Consider the following 17399-nt stretch of genomic DNA (forward strand, 5'->3'; position numbering starts at 1 on the left):
ATAACTTAAACATTGGGGGTTAACGACCGTGTCCTAGATATCCTCGGCTCATTTTCAAAGTCAATCCTAAACACTCTCTAAATCTATATGAATAATTTGATCTATTATATAAAACAATTTAATTGTGAAAAATAAATATAAGAAACAATGATAACCAAGAAATGTAAGAGTGTATGTATGGTTAAAGAAAAAATAAGTGTTTTCGAAAGATGAATAAAAATTCGGATGTGGTGGCTGACTGATCGCATTTGTGAGTGTTTTAAGTTTTAACTTTTAAGATTCTAGATTGAAGATGGTCTTACTGAGTATTATGATGATGATTGAAGATGGTCTTAGTACACAAGCCGACAAGCAACAGGAGATGTCTGTCATTACACGATATACATATATATCAACATCTTTGATAACATCTCGAGACAGAAATCAAACAAACGGCTTTAAGCCAAGATAGTGACCATGGAGAACAGAATAGTTGCATCAGAAGATGTACTATGGCAAAACCAAAGGAAATCTAGTAACTTCAACCTCAAAGGGGCTTCCTTGTGGATCCGCCAATCTGCAAACAAATTACACAAACATTTTACAGATTTATCTAATACAAATACTAAAAAAAGATATGATGAACATAGCACAACACACCTGTCCGGGATAAACGTGTAAGAACCCTCTATCGATCCAGGTGAAGCCGCAGAAGTTATGCAGCATTCGTAAACAAACTCTTTCTTCCCTGATCGTAACAAGGGAAACTGTAGATAAAAAAACAAAGAAACAATCTGTAAGTGGCTTCCAGTTGCATAACCTAACTTTATTTTGTTGAAAATTATAACGCAAGATTATTTATTTTCCCACCGAATTGATACAGAATAATATACGCCATTATATGGTATACCTGGCCTATCACAGCTTCACCATTGAAGTCTCCCACAACATTATTATTAGATTTGATAATCCAATGTCTCCGGTACAGCTGGCACGAATCAAAGGACATACCATGGACAAAACATCCTCCGGGTTTAAGCAACATACGAATCGAATAACCAAACATATATTCCTGAGCTTCTTCAGTAAGGTCACTGAATTCAGGTATAAATACAGCAGAAGCACGAACCTGTAACAATATAAGAGAATGATTAGAGCACTCGGGGCGGTGCGTTATTGATGAAACACCGATTAACACAGGGTTTATCGATGGGGTTATTTCGTCTATGGGGTTCAACCTCTTTTCTCGCTCGTAACAATGGCTGGAGATCTGCAAAACAGTAAACACCGTTAGTCTCGTTAAGAGGGGGAGAAGGGGGGTTTCCCTCTTAACCAGGCTCCGGCGTGAGAATAAGTACTGTTCTGAGAGAAATAAACAGTGTGTGTATAGAGTGAGTATGGAGAGTATAAGATCCTGAACCTGAATGATGAAGGGTCCTATTTATAGCCGGAGGGTGAAGAAGGAAGGAGCAGCTGTGCCAGCTGTGGGCGCGTGCCAGCTGTCCGACCAAGGGGAATATCCTCTTGGTCTGCTCTGTCACAGCAGGTGTAGTGGTACACGTGGCGTCGTTACATTTGTCCACGCTGGATACCTCGTACTGGCGTCGTCAGCCCTGCTCCCTGATTTGTCGCAGGCCTATGTGGCGTTCTGCGTGTGGTTACACGTGTTGTCCTTTATGTCGGATAGAGCATCTTTGGTGCCAGCTGCGAGTCTTCCAGAAGCTTCTAGAAGCTTCTGGGTTGTTTCACTGATGTGGACGCCTTGATGCTCAAAAGTGGTGTGGTCCCTGCCATGTAGGCAGGGAATTGGGACCATACCTCTTCAAGTCCCCCCAGTCCAGTGTGCCTTCTAGTTGAGTTGATCGTCTAGGAGGGATTCTGGACTTATGAAAGTAGTGAGCTTTTGCGGCGCGTGGAGTTTTTTGGCCTTCTGGTACAAGTTGAGCTAAATGGACGCATCGCGCATGGGTTTTGGCTTTGTGGAAAAAGTGAGCCAAATGGACGCATCGCGCATGGGTTTTGGCCCTTTGTAAAAAGTGAGCCAAAGGGACGCATCGCGCATGGGTTTTGGCCCTTTGTAAAAAGTGAGCCAAATGGACGCATCGCGCATGGGTTTTGGCCCTTTGTAAAAAGTGAGCCAAATGGACGCATCGCGCATGGGTTTTGGCCCTTTGTAAAAAGTGAGCCAAATGGACGCATGGCGCATGGTTTTTGGCCCTTTGTAAAAAGTGAGCCAAATGGACGCATGGCGCATGGGTTTTGGCCCTTTGAAAAAGTGAGCCAAATGGACGCATGGCGCATGGGTTTTGGCCCTTTGAAAAAGTGAGCCAAATGGACGCATCACGCATGGGTTTTGGCCCTTGATGTTTCCTTCTGGTGGAAGTTTGGTGGTTATGGGGAAGTGTTTGGTGTGACTGTCTGACATCCCTGTCTTATCGGAGGTGAACAGTTGCTTTTTCAGTGGCTTTCTGTCACGTCAGGTGGCCTTGTCGCCCATGCTTCCCGAAAAAAGAGCTGACGTCTTCTCTCTCTTCTGACGTGTCACTCCTTTATTGGTTGCTTTTTAAAAGCTCTGACGGTCCACTACCCATCGCATTAAATGCGATGGGTATAAATAGGAGGCGGTTACCCTTTCTCCTTTACATTTTCAAATTTCAAGTGTGTTTTCCATCTATCTTCTTCCCTTATTCTCCGTTCTTCAATAATTTTCTTGAGTTCTTATCTCCCACTTCTTAGTGCTTATACTATGTCTGAGAAGAACCCTGCCAGTCGGAAAAGAAAATACAAGAGGAGGGCCCCTCCTGGTCCGGATCAGGCTGTTATCGGGTGGAAGGAGGAGGAGTTTCTTAATCTTGTCCGGGGTATGAACTTCCGTCCCGAGTGGGGAGCTCAGTACCCTCCTGCTGGATCCACTGCTTTGGATGCCCCTCCGGGCTATATCACCTTGTATGTAGCGTTTTTTCGGGAAGGTAGTTTCAGGTTGCCAATAACGAAGTTTACTGCTGCTGTGTTAAGGGGGTATGGGCTTCATATTTCCCAAATTAATGCGATTGGGCTTCCACGCATTACCCATTTTGAATACGTCTGTAGGGCTTATCGTATTGAGCCTACTTTTGAGATGTTTAACGTCTTTTATAGTGTTACCTACGCCAATGGTTTCTATTCGTTTCAAGCACGATTAGGTGTTGCTCCGGTGTGCTCTGTGCCGTTAAAGAGCCTTCATGACTGGAAGCAGAAATTCTTTTACATCCGCCGTGGTGTAATTCCAATAGATATGCCGTATAGGCACGTGAGTCAAGGGATTCCGAAGGTGGAGGTTATGGAAAATTATGCTGCTCAGGATTGGTATAGGAGGATAACCTACAAGGCGACTACCATTTCCCAACTGGATGAGATGGCTTTGGTTGGTGCAGGGATGAGTTTGCTGTGGGTGCCTAAGCATCCCTTGGGTCAACCTGTGTACAGCCATCAGGGCAAATGTATGTTTCTTTTATGGCTTATTGTTGGTTTATTCTCCCATATGTGTAATATGTTTTTTGTGTGTTCCCTTATCCTCTTGCTCCTTTGCAGTTGGTTACAGCTTGATAAATGTCTTGGACCCGAAGGCAGCGGGTGCCATGGTTGAGGCTATTCAGGCGGATGGGAACCCAACCTGGTTAGACCAGATTCGTGGTCGTTTTTTGCATCCCACTGATGAAAGCTTGGGGAGATGTGCTAACGAAGTTTTAGGTGAAGATGTTTGGGATGACTCTGTCGACTCGGGTCGAGAGGAAGTTATTGTTCTTTCCAGTGGAAGTTCTGACCAGATTCTTGAGGGTCTAACTTCTCGTTGCGCGCGTGCAGGTACCGCGCGGGGTGAGGTTGCTGAACCTGTGCTTGGTGTTGATGATGATGATGATGATGATGAAGAAACGGCTGTTGATCCTTCCGCCCAATTGGAGGTAAGGAAGAGGGCTAGGACGAGTAAGTCTGGGAAGAAGGAGGGAAGAACTGAGGGTAAAGCTGTTGGTTCCTCTCGTAAGCAACCTTCTACTCTTCCTTGTCTGGATTATGTTGTGGTTTCTGACACGTTCTCTGGCCTAGGGGTTGGTGAGAGGAATCGAGAGTCAGATCCTGATGATGGTGCTACATTGTCCGAGCACATGAAGAAAAAAGCCCTTGCGGATCACAAACGCCAACTTGATGAGCAAGCTGCTGCTCTTCTTGCTGCTAAGAAAGCGAAGCTTCAAAAGGAGGCCCCCCCAGCACCCTCGGAGTCTGAGGTTGATTTGGGTGTGTCCAGTGGGAGTCGTGGAAATCTTTTAGAGGAGATATATGCTGCATCTGCTCCTCCCCCTGGTAATTCACTGTTCTTTTTACGTTTGTCATATCTTTCATCAAGTTGTTTTTTAATTGTTGTCTTATGACAGTGATCAAGACTGGCAAGAAACCTCGTGTGGTGGATATTTCTCAAATTACGCCACCTGCTTCTCCCCCATCGAGGACAGTTGGTTTGACCCCTCCTCGTGATGATGTTGATGTGGGCACAAGGGGTGGGGAGGGGTTTACTGAGGGTGTGGTTGAAGGAGGTGCTGATGCTGGAGGTGGTGGTGGAGGTGATGGCGGAGGTGATGGTGGGGTTGATAAAGGTAAGGGTGTTGAAATGGAGATGGAGTCTAGTGAGACTACTCCACAACAAACCATTTATACCAAACGTCCTCCTGGTGGAGGTGGGGCTACTTCTAGCGTGGTGCACAGCCCGCATCTTGAACATGACCCTGCTGATTCTTGGGGTAATCCAGCTTGTGATGACTTGCCTCATGCCTCGCGCTGGAACCTTACCCAGGGCTCCAGGATGAATGATGTCAGCAATTGCCATGAGTTTTTTGCTATGTCCCTTCCTTCTGCTGAGAGGATGTTTCAGAAGAACCGCAATCGTTTTGCCCTGTTGGACGATCACGTTCGTGCTGGGGTTAATTTCTTTGCTACCTCTCAGGAAATTCTTCGCGAGTGGCGGTTGATGGGGGAGGAAACCCTCGAGTTTGAGGAGTCCAAGAAGTTGTTTGTTGAGGAGAAAGAAAAATTTAATGCAGAGAAAAAGGGTTTGCAATGGAGGGTATCGGATGCTGAGCAGAAGCTTGAAGAGCAAAAACAGCTGAATGCTCAGAAGCAGAAGGATTGGGAAGCTGCGTGCGAGCGCACAAATGCTGAGATGCAGTCTCAGCGCGATGCGATTGTTCGCTTGTCTGGTGAGAAGACGAAACTTGCTGAGGAAGCAAATCAAGCGCGCCTTGCTGCTGAGAAGAAAGAAAAAGAATATGTTGATCGAATCGACAAACTGGAGGTTCTTGCACAGCAAAAGGCGACTGAGTGTGAAACTGCCCAACGTCTTCTTGCTGAGAAAACGGCTGAGTGTCAAGCTTCCGAAGTTCTTGCTAAGGAGGCCTCAGCTGACAGCAAGTGGTTGCTTTCTCGTGGTGTGCCTTTGGCAGTGCTCTTTGCTTGCCTTATTTTCTCTTTTTCTTTTGCTTTTGCTTTGTTTTATATTTGAGTTCTCTTTCTTATTCGATCTTCCTTTTTATGTAGCTTGCTGATCGTATTTTGCATTCGACTGAGCTTGCAACATATATGTTTGAGTTGGGTAGGGCGGCTTACAACAGTGGTCGGAAGTTTGGGTATGCTGAGGGCAAAAACGCGGTCATTAATAAGGAAAAAGATTATCATTTTGATCTGTATAAGGAAGACTGTGAAGGTGCTTTTACTGCCAAGCGCAAGGAATTTTCAACCCTTGAATTTGCTGTTGTTCGAGCTGCAGAGAAGTTGGCTCGCAAAGCGGATGGGGTTGCCTTTTGAAAGAAAGCTTTGGGAGAAGACGGTGATGCAGCAGGAGGTGCTGGCACCAGTCAAACTTGATTGACGAGTTCCGGCCTGTGCGCCGTGTATGGCCATGAATAGGCCTGTAATGTTGGCTGTTTAAGACAATTTTAATTTTGTTTACCTGTGGGTGTATGTACACGATCTTCTGGTGAATGTTTTTATCGCTTGCTTATGTTTATGCGAATTTTGTTATCGTCATAATATGTGCATGTTTAATTACTTTGATCAGGTGTCACGGATGAATGATGGCGCTGACAGGTGATGTTGTGTTACTACAACGTTTTTATTCTGTCGTTTGAATGTGTGCGCTTATAGGTGACGTACGAAGTGATCGAGTTGCAGGTTATTGTGTGGGCTGCACTGTGTTCAGCCTTGGGAGCATTACAATGTTTAGTTACCTTGCTATCGATATTTTCGTGTTTATGTGGGCACGAAGTTATATTTTGGCGTTTTGTAGGCTTTGGTTGTGTTTCTGACTCGGCTGTTCACTTGGTTGTGACGAGCCTTGGAGGTCTACAACGTTTCCTATGGTCGAGCCATTGATGTTTTCGTGTACGCCCAAAGTAATAAATGCAGTTGTGACAAGAAATTTGCATGAAATAAAAGTAGCCAAACACTTCTTGTATTAAAGTAAATGTGTTGGCTGTACGCCCTTTACGATTACATGGTTGTGTTACATGTAGCATTTTCGGAGTTGTTGGGCATTCCAGGTTCGTGGAACCTCTTTGTCGTTGATGGTGCGTAGTTTGTAGGCTCCCTTGCCGAGCACTGCATCGATTATGTACGGGCCTTCCCATTTGGGAGCCAGTTTTCCGGGCTTTTCTGCGTTGGAAGCTTCATTGTCCCTTAAGACATAGTCTCCCGGGTTAAAAGTGCAGACTCGGACTCTGGAGTTGTAATATTTCTCCAGCTTCGTTTTGTATTTGGCCTCGTTGATTGCTGCCATCTCTCTCCGTTCTTCTAGGAGGTCTAGGTCGATCCTCCTTTCTTCTTCATTGTTGATTAAATTCATGGAGAGCATCCTTGGAGATGGCAGCCCGATTTCTGCTGGGATAACAGCTTCAGACCCATAGACCAAACTAAACGGCGTTTCACCGTTGCTTGTTTTTGGCATTGTTCTATGGGCCCACAGTATGCTGGATAGTTCGTCGACCCAGCCTCTTCGTTTCTCGCCGAGCCTTGCCTTGATGCCATCGACGATGCTTTTGTTGACTGCCTCTACTTGACCATTCCCTTGTGGGTGTGCAACCGAAGAGAAGGTATGTTCGATGTGTAATTCTTTGAACCATCGCTCGAGGTCGTCTGCTGCGAAGTTAGTTCCGTTATCGGTTATGATTCGGAGAGGCAGGCCAAAGCGGCATATGATTTGTTCCCATATGAATCTCTTGACGACCGCCGAGGTGGTTGATGCGAGTGCTTTCGCCTCTACCCATTTGGTGAAATAGTCGACTGCGACTATTATGAACTTGACTGCCCCTGGTGCTTCTGGGAAAGGGCCTACCATGTTTATGCCCCATTGTTGAAAAGGCCATGCAGTTGTTACTGGTACTAGTTCATTTTTGGGGCGCATGGTCTTTGGTGCATGTCTCTGACAGCCGCTGCACTTTCTCAATTCTTTCACAGCATCAAGATGCATCCCGGGCCAGTAGTATCCAGCATTCATCACTTTTGCCACCACCATTCGAGGCCCGGCATGAATACCACAAATTCCTTCATGCACTTCCCGGATTAGGTAACTTGCGTCGTCGGCGTATACACATCTCAGCAGTGGGCCGAGATATGACTTTCGGTACAGTAGCCCGTCTGCCATCTGATAATGTTCTGATTTGTACTGGATCTTTCGCGCCTCGGCTTTGTTTTCGGGAAGTATCCCTGACTGTAAGTACATGATTATTGGCGTCATCCAGGACGTTGTTCCTGTCTGGATGACACTTACTTCTCTGAGTGGAACGGATGGGTTGCTCAAAACCTCTATGCGCACATCCTTTGCTAGGTGCTGGAAGCTTGTTGATGCGAGCTTGCTTAGTGCATCTGCTGGCTTGTTTTCGCTTCGGTTTATGTGGTGCACCTTGTAGGAATAGAAGGTTTGCAGCAACGTTTTCGCTTGGTTGAGATAGAGTGCCATTATATCGCCCTTGGCTTCGTATTGGCCGTTGATTTGGCCTGCTACTAACATGGAGTCCACATGCGCTTCGATGTGTCGGACCCCCATTTTGATCGCCAATCGTAAGCCAGCCAGGAAAGGTTCGTACTCTGCTTCGTTGTTTGTGCTCTTGAAATCCAGGCGTATGGCGTATGTGAATTCGTGTTTGTCAGGGCTTACCAGCCTCAGCCCTGCGCCTGCTCCATCTTCGTTAGATGCACCATCTGTGTACAACAGCCATGGTTCTTCTGTTTGTTTTTTCTCAGCTTTCTCCATCGCTTTACATTCCCTTTCTTTGTCATCTGGAACTTCTGTCATAAAATCTGCCAAGACCTAGCCTTTGATCGATGGTCGTGGTCTGAAAACCACGTTGTGACCTCCCAGCTCTATTGCCCATTTGGCTAGTCTTCCTGATATCTCTGGCCTTGCAAGGATATTTCCAATGTTGTAGTTTGTTAGCACGTGGATGGTGTGATTGACAAAATATCTGCGCAGCCGTCTTGAAGCGTGAATCAGTGCAAGGACTAGCTTCTCCATGATTGCATATCGGGTTTCTGGATCGATCAAGGTTCGCGACACATAGTAACCTGGTGTTTGGACACCTTGACGATCGACGAGCAGTACAGCCCCGACTGCCCTATCGGAAGCTGAGAGATAAAGTACCAAGGGTTCTCCTTTGTTTGGTGCGGTTAGAGTTGGCAGTTTGATGAGGCAATCTTTCATCTCGCGGAACACATTTTCTACTTCCGGAGTCCATTGGAACTGGCTTTTTTTCATGCAATTGCGCAAGGTTTTGATGAATGGGAAGGATTTTGCAGCGTGATTAGCTAGGAAACGATTGAGTGCGGCTAATCGTCCTGCTAATTTTTGCATGTCTTTGATGTTTGATGGTGAAGGCATCCTTTATGGCTTGGACATTTTCTGGATTTACCTTAAAACCGTCTTTTGTGACGATGAAGCCTAAGAACTTTCCTTCTTCCATTCCGAACGAGCACTTTGCTGGGTTCAGCTTGATACTTACGCTGCGTAGCGTGTTGAAGGTCTTTTGGATGTTGACCAGCATCGTGCCTTCCTCTTTGCTCATAATCACCAGGTCATCCATGTAAACTTCTATGTACTTGCCAATGGCGTCACTGAATGTTTCGTTCATTAACCTTTGGTATGTTGCACCCGCATTCTTCAAGCCGAAAGGCATTTTGGTGTAGCAATATAGCCCTGTTGGCGTGCGGAATGCGGTTTTATCTTCATCTTGAACGGCCATTTGAACTTGGTGGTACCCTTTGTAGCAATCCAGAAAGCACTTCCACCGAAATATTGCCAAAGAATCGATTTTCTCGTCTATGTCTGGTAAGGCGTAACAGTCGCGGGGACATGCCTTGTTTAGATCTTTGTAGTCGACACACATTCTCCAGCTGCCATTTGGTTTCTTTACCATTACTGGACTTGCTACCCATGTTTGGTATCTGACTTCTCTGATGATTCCTGCGTTTAGCAACTCTAACACTTGTTCTTTCATGGCGTCGTGTTTGACATCGCCTAAGTGGCGTTTGGCATGCACCACTGGCTTTGCGTCTTCTGAGACATTCAGACGGTGTTCTGCTATGTGCCGTGGAACACCAACCATATCGGCAGGTGTCCAGGCGAACACGTCCATGTTTTCGTGCAGCAATTTTTTGAGCGCCGCGCGCGTTAAGTCAGACATGGCGGGCCCCAGGGTGACTGTTTGTTCTGGGTATGCGCTGTTCAATACCCATTTTTCTGCCTCTATACGCGGTGCTGGCTTGCTAGCTTTGGCTGGTCTGATTTCATCTGTTTCTAGAACTTCTTTACTTGCATATATCAGCGCAATGCCTGTTTCAGTGGGGAATCCAACAGCGGAATGTGGTGCAGAGCAGATCATACTAAAGTCTCCTTGGGATTCTCTCCCTAGGAGGATGTTGTGTCTTGAGTGTGCCGGCAGGACCATGAATGTGACTTCTTCAGTTCTTGAATTTCTTCCGTCCGAAAGTAACACCGGGAATGATATTTGCCCCAGGGGAAAGACGGCTTCGTTACAGAAACCAGTCAGTGGGTAATCGACTGGTTCTAAGCGCGCTTTGTCCTCTTGATCAAATTGATTGAAGCACTGTTCGTATATGATATCCGCGGTGCTCCCCGGGTCGATGAAGATGTAGTCTGTTTGGTAGTGGCCAATCACTCCTGGGATGACTATTGGTCGCTTTTCTCTCGGACCCCCTCTAACAACTGGGAAAATAACTTGCTTCTCGCGCCATGAATCATCCTGCGCGCGCTTGTTGTAGTTTTTTCTCGGTCTTCGTGGACCTCCTTGCACCATGTGGGTTTCTATCTTTCTGAGCTTCTTGTTATCTGGCCCTTCGTCTCTTCTTTGTATTTGGCGGTAATCGCGCTTTCCGCCTTTGACTAAGTGAGTGAGCTTTCCATCCCTTAAGGCTCTTTCAATTTCCTGCTTCAGGCTGAAGCAGTCGTCGGTGAGGTGACCCGTATCCTTATGGAATTCACAGTAGAGATTGGGATCTTGACCCCTTTTGTTGCGCATCTGTAGGGGTGGTTTGAATTGGTGGTTTTCAGTGGCCAAGACTTCTGACGGGGTCTTGGTTAATGGCGTCCACTGTTTCTCCCTGTTTTCTCTCTTTACTTCTTTTCTGTGTGCTATCTGGTTGATTGTGTGCCGCGCGTCTTCTCTTGGTGGGCTTCTTTCTTTATGGCTGGAAGGCCTCCATGACTGGTTTCTTCCTTTTTTGCCATATCAGTCATTGGAGTTATGTGCGCGTTGACGGTGGTCATCACCGGTCAACTGTTTGTCTGTCTGTGCTATTGTTTTGGCGGCCTCAATGAAAGTTTCCCAATCTTTGGGTCCTCCATCTCTTCCTTTCACGCGCTTGATCAAGTCGTCACACTTGACTGCCCTCATGAAGTGTGCGCGCATCATTTTTTCCCCACATCCCCAATCTCTAAGCATTCTTTGTTATATCTTGTGATAAAATCTTCCACGCTTTCGTGGTCTCGGCGCCATATGTTTAGACAATCTGTTGGGTCTCTGGCGTGCCTCCGCTGTTGAGAGAAGGGTGCCAAGAACTTTTCTCTGAAGTCGACCCAGGATTTAATTTTCCCTGCTGGTAAGCTGTCGAACCATACGCGCGCTGCACCCACGAACGTTTGTGCGAACAGGTGGCACCAAGTTGGTAGGTTCCACCCACCTGTTGCTCCTGCGCCTTTGAAGACCTGGAGGTGGTCGTCTGGATCTGTCAATCCGTTGTATTTGCCAACGTTGTGCGGCAGCTTGGTTTTGTCTATGGCAGCTGTGGCAATCTCTCTGATGAATTTCGAATCTTCGGCCATGTCCTCTGGACGATAGCTTAAGGTATAGTCATGCTCTGCTTTCGGGTTGTACCCTGCGCGCTTTGCAGGCTTGTATGCTTCACGTTCTGGGTGAAGTCTGCTAAACACCGTGGTTTCCCCTTTGTACGTTGGGTCGTCTTCCTCTTCATCCCATTCTATATTCATATTGCGCGCGCCTAAACGAGCTTGGATCGGTTTTCTTTGCACATTGGGGTTTTGCACAAAATTGCTTTCTGTTTCACCATAGGTATCGCGCGTGTCGTGCGCGCTTGGCCTTCTCACATTTTGAGCTGGTCCTCTCTCCGGGCGTAGATTCCACGCGTTAGTCTGCTGAGTTGTATGTGTACTCAGAGACCTTGGCGGTGGAGTTACGAATGCTGACTGGTTAGCTTGTGCCTGGAGTAGAGCTTGCTGTGCGCTGAGTTGCGTATAAACGAGGTTTATGGACGCCATCTGTTCGGCATACCAGGAGGCGAGAGTTTTTCCTTCGGGTATCCCCAAAAGTGCAGAGTAATTGAGTTGTGCTTGTTCCGATGGAGCTGAGGGGCCAGCTCCATGGCTTGGTGTCAGCACTGGTGGTGGTGTCTATTGCAACACCCCGGTCGGGGTTTGGAAAGTAGCTCCATTTGTGGTTTGAGTGATGATCCTTGCTGGTGGTGTTTGGAAAGTGGGTCCAGCTGTGGTCTGGTTAACAACCCTGGACACACTCCCAAAGATAGAAGGAAAATCATTGTTCAGTTGTCCCTCTTGGATGGTTTCGTTCCTTTGACCCCTTTGGACGTGTGCTGTGTCCGAAATGAGTTCAAAGGAAGAAACTTCTCCGTCGACTGGGTGTGTGGGAGTTTGTTCAACCATTTTGACGAGTGTTTTTTCAGTAGAGAAAAGAGATGAGATTGGTTTTGCAAAACGCGGATGGCGCCAATGATGAAACACCGATTAACACAGGGTTTATCGATGGGGTTATTTCGTCTATGGGGTTCAACCTCTTTTCTCGCTCGTAACAATGGCTGGAGATCTGCAAAACAGTAAACACCGTTAGTCTCGTTAAGAGGGGGAGAAGGGGGGTTTCCCTCTTAACCAGGCTCCGGCGTGAGAATAAGTACGGTTCTGAGAGAAATAAACAGTGTGTGTATAGAGTGAGTATAGAGAGTATAAGATCCTGAACCTGAATGATGAAGGGTCCTATTTATAGCCGGAGGGTGAAGGAGGAGCAGCTGTGCCAGCTGTGGGCGCGTGCCAGCTGTCCGACCAAGGGGAATATCCTCTTGGTCTGTTCTGTCACAGCAGGTGTAGTGGTACACGTGGCGTCGTTACATTTGTCCACGCTGGATACCTCGTACTGGCGTCGTCAGCCCTACTCCCTGATTTGTCGCAGGCCTATGTGGCGTTCTGCGTGTGGTTACACATGTTGTCCTTTATGTCGGATAGAGCATCTTTGGTGCCAGCTGCGAGTCTTCTAGAAGCTTCTAGAAGCTTCTGGGTTGTTTCGCTGATGTGGACGCCTTGATGCTCAAAAGTGGTGTGGTCCCTGCCATGTAGGCAGGGAATTGGGACCATACCTATTCACGGAACACTACCGCCTCCCATAGACTATAAACCTTCATCACGCGTTATTTGATCACGGAACACCGCCGCCTCCCATGTTATCACGCGTTATTTTTTAAAACGCGTTACACATATAACGCGTTGAAGTTTGAATTTGGAACGTTGGAAAATGACCGTTTGGGTATTTTTTTGACCGTTTGGATGATATTTGATCCATTTTTTTTATTTAAATCCAACCTATTTCAATACAAAAAATCAATAAACTCTCCAACTATTCTCACACTCAATACAAAAAATTAAAAAACTCTCCAACTCAATCTAAATAATTTTACAAGAAACATGGAAGGTTCAAGCAAGAGAGGTGGGGGTTCGAAAAAAAGAGGTTCGGGTACGAAGAAAAATCCCGTAAGACCCAAGGTTTGAGCGAATCTTGGCGAGCCGACGCGCTTTAGGTTGCAAGACGAACCCGACCAAGTCCTACCCTTTCAAACCCAACAATATCCACCCTTTCAAACCCAACAATATCCACCCTTTCAATCGCAAACGTACCAAAACCAACCGTTCGTTCCACCGTTTCAACCTCACCAATTTCAATCGCAAACGTATCAAACCAAACCCCACACACTCGACCCACTACTAGAAGACAACACCCTCATTCATCATTTTGCAAACGCGTGGCGTGAACCACAACAAAGTCTTGACGAGAAAGAGGTAGAGGAAGAAGAAGAGGAGGAAGAGGAAGAGGAAGAAGAACAAAATGATGGCGTTCAAGAAATCGCTCCAATCGGCCGACAACTTTGGACGAGCGAGGAGGAGGTGTCCTTGGTGAAGGCGTATTTACACATCTCGGAGAGTAAGAAACATGGGAACGAGCAAAGAAATGATGCGTTTTGGAGACGTGTCATTAATCATTTTAGGCAACTTCCCGGTGCAAGGATACGAAACATGGACCAAATGACGTCGAAGTGGACGGATTTGAACGGGAAAATTAGCAAGTTCAACGCTTGTTTCATTCAAAAGGTATGTTTTTTATTAAAGTTTAATAAAAAACATTTTTTTAAAAAAATACAAAAACAGTTTTTTTTTAAGTTTTATAAAAAAACAGTTTAAAAAAAACAGAAACAGTTTTTAATTAAAATAAAACAGAAACAGTTTTTTTTAAATAAAACAGAAACAATTTTATAAAAAAACAGTTTTTAAAAAAAAACAAAAACAGTTTTTAATTAAAATAAAAAAGTAACAGTTTTTTAAATTAAATAAAAAAAACATTTTAAAAAAAAACATAATTTAAAAAAAAAAACATAACATTTTATATTTTTTGTAGAACCGAAACCCACAAAGTGGAGCGAGCGAGGCGACGATCATGCAACAAGCCACCGAAGAGTATTGCCGAGTGTACAAAAAGAGAACTTTTCCACACGTGGGGACATGGGAAGTTGCGAGACATCACCCGAAGTGGGTCCCCGTTGAGTTGGTTGACATGTGTGGTCCTACGGCTCCAAAAAAACGAGGAGGTTCGAAAAGATCAAAGACATCCGATTCGGGGAACTACACGACTTCCGCGTCGGATAACTTGCCCCAAATGAACTTAAACGACGACCCCCTTGATGAACCCGATCAACCCGTTGACGACCCCGTTGAAGAAGATACACCTACAAGGCCACAACGCAAGAAAAGTGGCGAATCGTCAAGCAAAGGGAAGGAAGCGGTGGCGGAGTCGATCTTCAGAATCGAAGAGGAGAAAATGACCCAATTCAAGAAGGCCGAACAAAGAAAAGAAACAATGATGTCCCTAAAAGTTGAACGCGAGCAGGCGTACAAGGAACACTTGAAAACGATTGAAAGACAAAATGATTTAAAAATCTTGTGTGAAAACCACGCCCATCTCGACGAACCGTTCAAGTCAGTTGTCATTCAACAAAAGCGCGCGATTTGCGCAAAGTGGGGTTGGGAGATGCCACCCGTTTAGTTGTTTTTTTATTTGGCTATGTAATTTATTTTTAAAGTTTAATGAAATTTATAATTTAGTGTTTTATTTTTTAATTTCTAATTTTAAAATGAAAATTAAAAAAATTGGGAGTGATAGAATTCCATCACTAGTGATTCCACCCCTCCTACATTTCTATCACTAGTGATAGAAATTTAGTTGATGACATAGCATGATTTTATTGGACAATGAGAGTGATAGAATCTATCACTAGTAAACCACCCCTCATCCCCTTATATCTTAAGTTCTTAACGTTACAATATCAGAACCAGAAATTGTATAAGCCAAGATACGAACCAACATAAGTGGTTTGACTTTGACAGACTAATAAGCATTTATGATTTAACTACACCTGAACGCCGTATGTTGTAGCCAAGGAACACGTTGGTGATTGTTCGGGGAATAAACTGATGCTTCGAATATTTCCTTCCTCACGTAATTTAATAATCCCGTTTTCAAGGCGGCGGACATGTTCTTCTAACCATAACAACATGGCATCTTGCTGGGACCCGCTTCTTGAATCATGCACCGAAGCTATCAATCCATTTGGTACACATGGCATCATTTCTCCTCTTGATAAAAGATTCCTGGTGCCAACGTAAAGTTGACCAACCTCACAGTCTAGAAAAAACATCTTCTCATTGTAAGCAGAAACCGCCGTTACAATATACTTTGGTCTGGTAAATTCAAGTAGACGTGTTACATCTCTCGTCTCTTTGATTATAACATTTAGTGGCAACAAGAAAACGTTCACAAGATAGTTGTAGTACGAGTAACCTCCAATCAACCCACAAAGATTTTTTACTCTTTCACTTGATACCTTAGTGCACACTTTTTGACCATCACAAAACCGATAGAGGACTCGAGTAGGAAGAGGTAGTTTGACTTTCAAAGACTTTTCTAACTCGTTTAGTTCGACCTCTGATGCACCTTTACAAAGAGTGGGTAAAACCTCAGGGAAATTACCCGTCAACCAGATTCGAATTCTGTCCCAAACATTTTTCACTCGTCTAACTAAAGGCCATGGATACATACCATAAGCTTCCCTCCATGCTCCATAAGCCGCCTAGAATGTGGAAACAGAGCGAGAAAATAACCTTAACGATCGTATCATATGCATCATTACATCAATTTATGAACTTTCATATGAAAGAACCAAACATACACAAGTTGAAAAGGAGTGTTGGCGTTGACAAAAGGAGCGTTTGGATGTCACCATGTTGGAAATAATCGTATTGTTCACATGAGAAAAGAGCAGTGGCGGATCCAGAAATTTTTTCGACCGGGTTCCTTTTGGTAAATTTTCACTAATTCTCCCAATTTTTTTAAAATCACATAAAATTTCCACTATTTTTTTCATTTTGGAACCCCCAAAACACCCCTGGATCCGCCACTGGAAAAGAGTCAGGGGTATAAGTATCTTTATTTAGTTTCCTATTCCTTGATCAAATATCGGCTCTCAAAACCGCTTCCTTGCTCTAATACCAATTAAAGGCCCGAATAGAAACACCAAAACACGAGACTAAATGAACTCGCTCGTCTCTTATTGTTATTCAGAAAACACTTTACAATAAACCCTAATACCCCTATTTACAATAAACCCAAAACTTAATCAAGAAATCTAAACCGACCCAAACATTTACCCGTGACACATATGTGAACAAACCCAATTAAATCCAACATTGGATGAGGGGGTCATGAGATACCATATCATGAAAATCAGTTTTGAAGTTTGATAAAAATTCCGAATTTCTGATTATTCAGGATCAAATCATTACGATTTGGAAGAGCATGTAGTGCCACTGAGAAAGCTGATCATTCAGCTAAACTTCAATCATATATAAAAAAAAATAATCACTTGGGGTTTTCCCTTTGAATCTCAAAGCTAGGGTTCTAGATACAGATAATGTACAGGGTAATATTTAATCAAATTAAAACCTCAAATTCAACACAATCCAGCAGTTTTTGGTACCCTAAATGTGAAGATATGAATTAAAGGACCTTAAAGGAGGAGCAGGGATTGCCGAGAGGATCAAGAGGGGATGAGAGGGCGAGGTCTTTAGAACAGTAAAGCGACCAGAGAGATTCATCGGAAGCCCAATCCTTGAAGCGTTTGTTGACGCATGCCACCGCTGCTACTTCACAAGGCTCAAGTTTCGATACGATTATTTCAAACGCTAACCCGCCAATGTTTTCTAGCCCAGTCGCTGCCATAGTCTGAAAAAAGATTCACAGTTCTGAAATGTGGAAAAAAAAACCAAAAGATTCACTTGTGTTCGAGGCCTTTCACCGCGTACAAACTACAAACCGTTTTTTTTATCAAACCGGTTAGGGTTGTAAACCGAATCCGTTTGGTCAAAATCAGATTGAGGAGGGCCCGGTTTGTGTCATAAACCGATTTGGGTGAAAAATATTTGAACGGCATTCAAATCGCGTAGGTCAGGTTGAAATTGGTTTAGATCATAAACCGGTTTACCCAAAAGTTATTTTTAGGTCGTGTTAAACTGGGATTGAAACTTGTCTAGGTGA

At 44.7% G+C, this 17399-nt stretch overlaps 1 protein-coding gene across 1 annotated transcript; it reads right to left on the reverse strand.

Moving 5' to 3' along the window:
• Nucleotides 1-346: 346 nt before the first annotated feature.
• Nucleotides 347-17143, reverse strand: LOC110878941 (F-box protein SKIP16). The gene is made up of 5 exons (XM_022127337.2): nt 16872-17143; nt 15223-15936; nt 890-1108; nt 640-746; nt 347-556 (listed from the first exon to the last, which is right to left on the reverse strand). The coding sequence occupies exons 1-5, from the start codon at nt 17082-17084 to the stop codon at nt 490-492; spliced, it is 1320 nt and encodes a 439-aa protein (XP_021983029.1). The 5' UTR covers nt 17085-17143; the 3' UTR covers nt 347-489.
• Between the last annotated feature and the right edge of the window lie 256 nt (nt 17144-17399).

This window comes from Helianthus annuus, chromosome 9 (genome assembly GCF_002127325.2).
Source record: "Helianthus annuus cultivar XRQ/B chromosome 9, HanXRQr2.0-SUNRISE, whole genome shotgun sequence".
NCBI classification, from domain to species: Eukaryota; Viridiplantae; Streptophyta; class Magnoliopsida; order Asterales; family Asteraceae; genus Helianthus; species Helianthus annuus.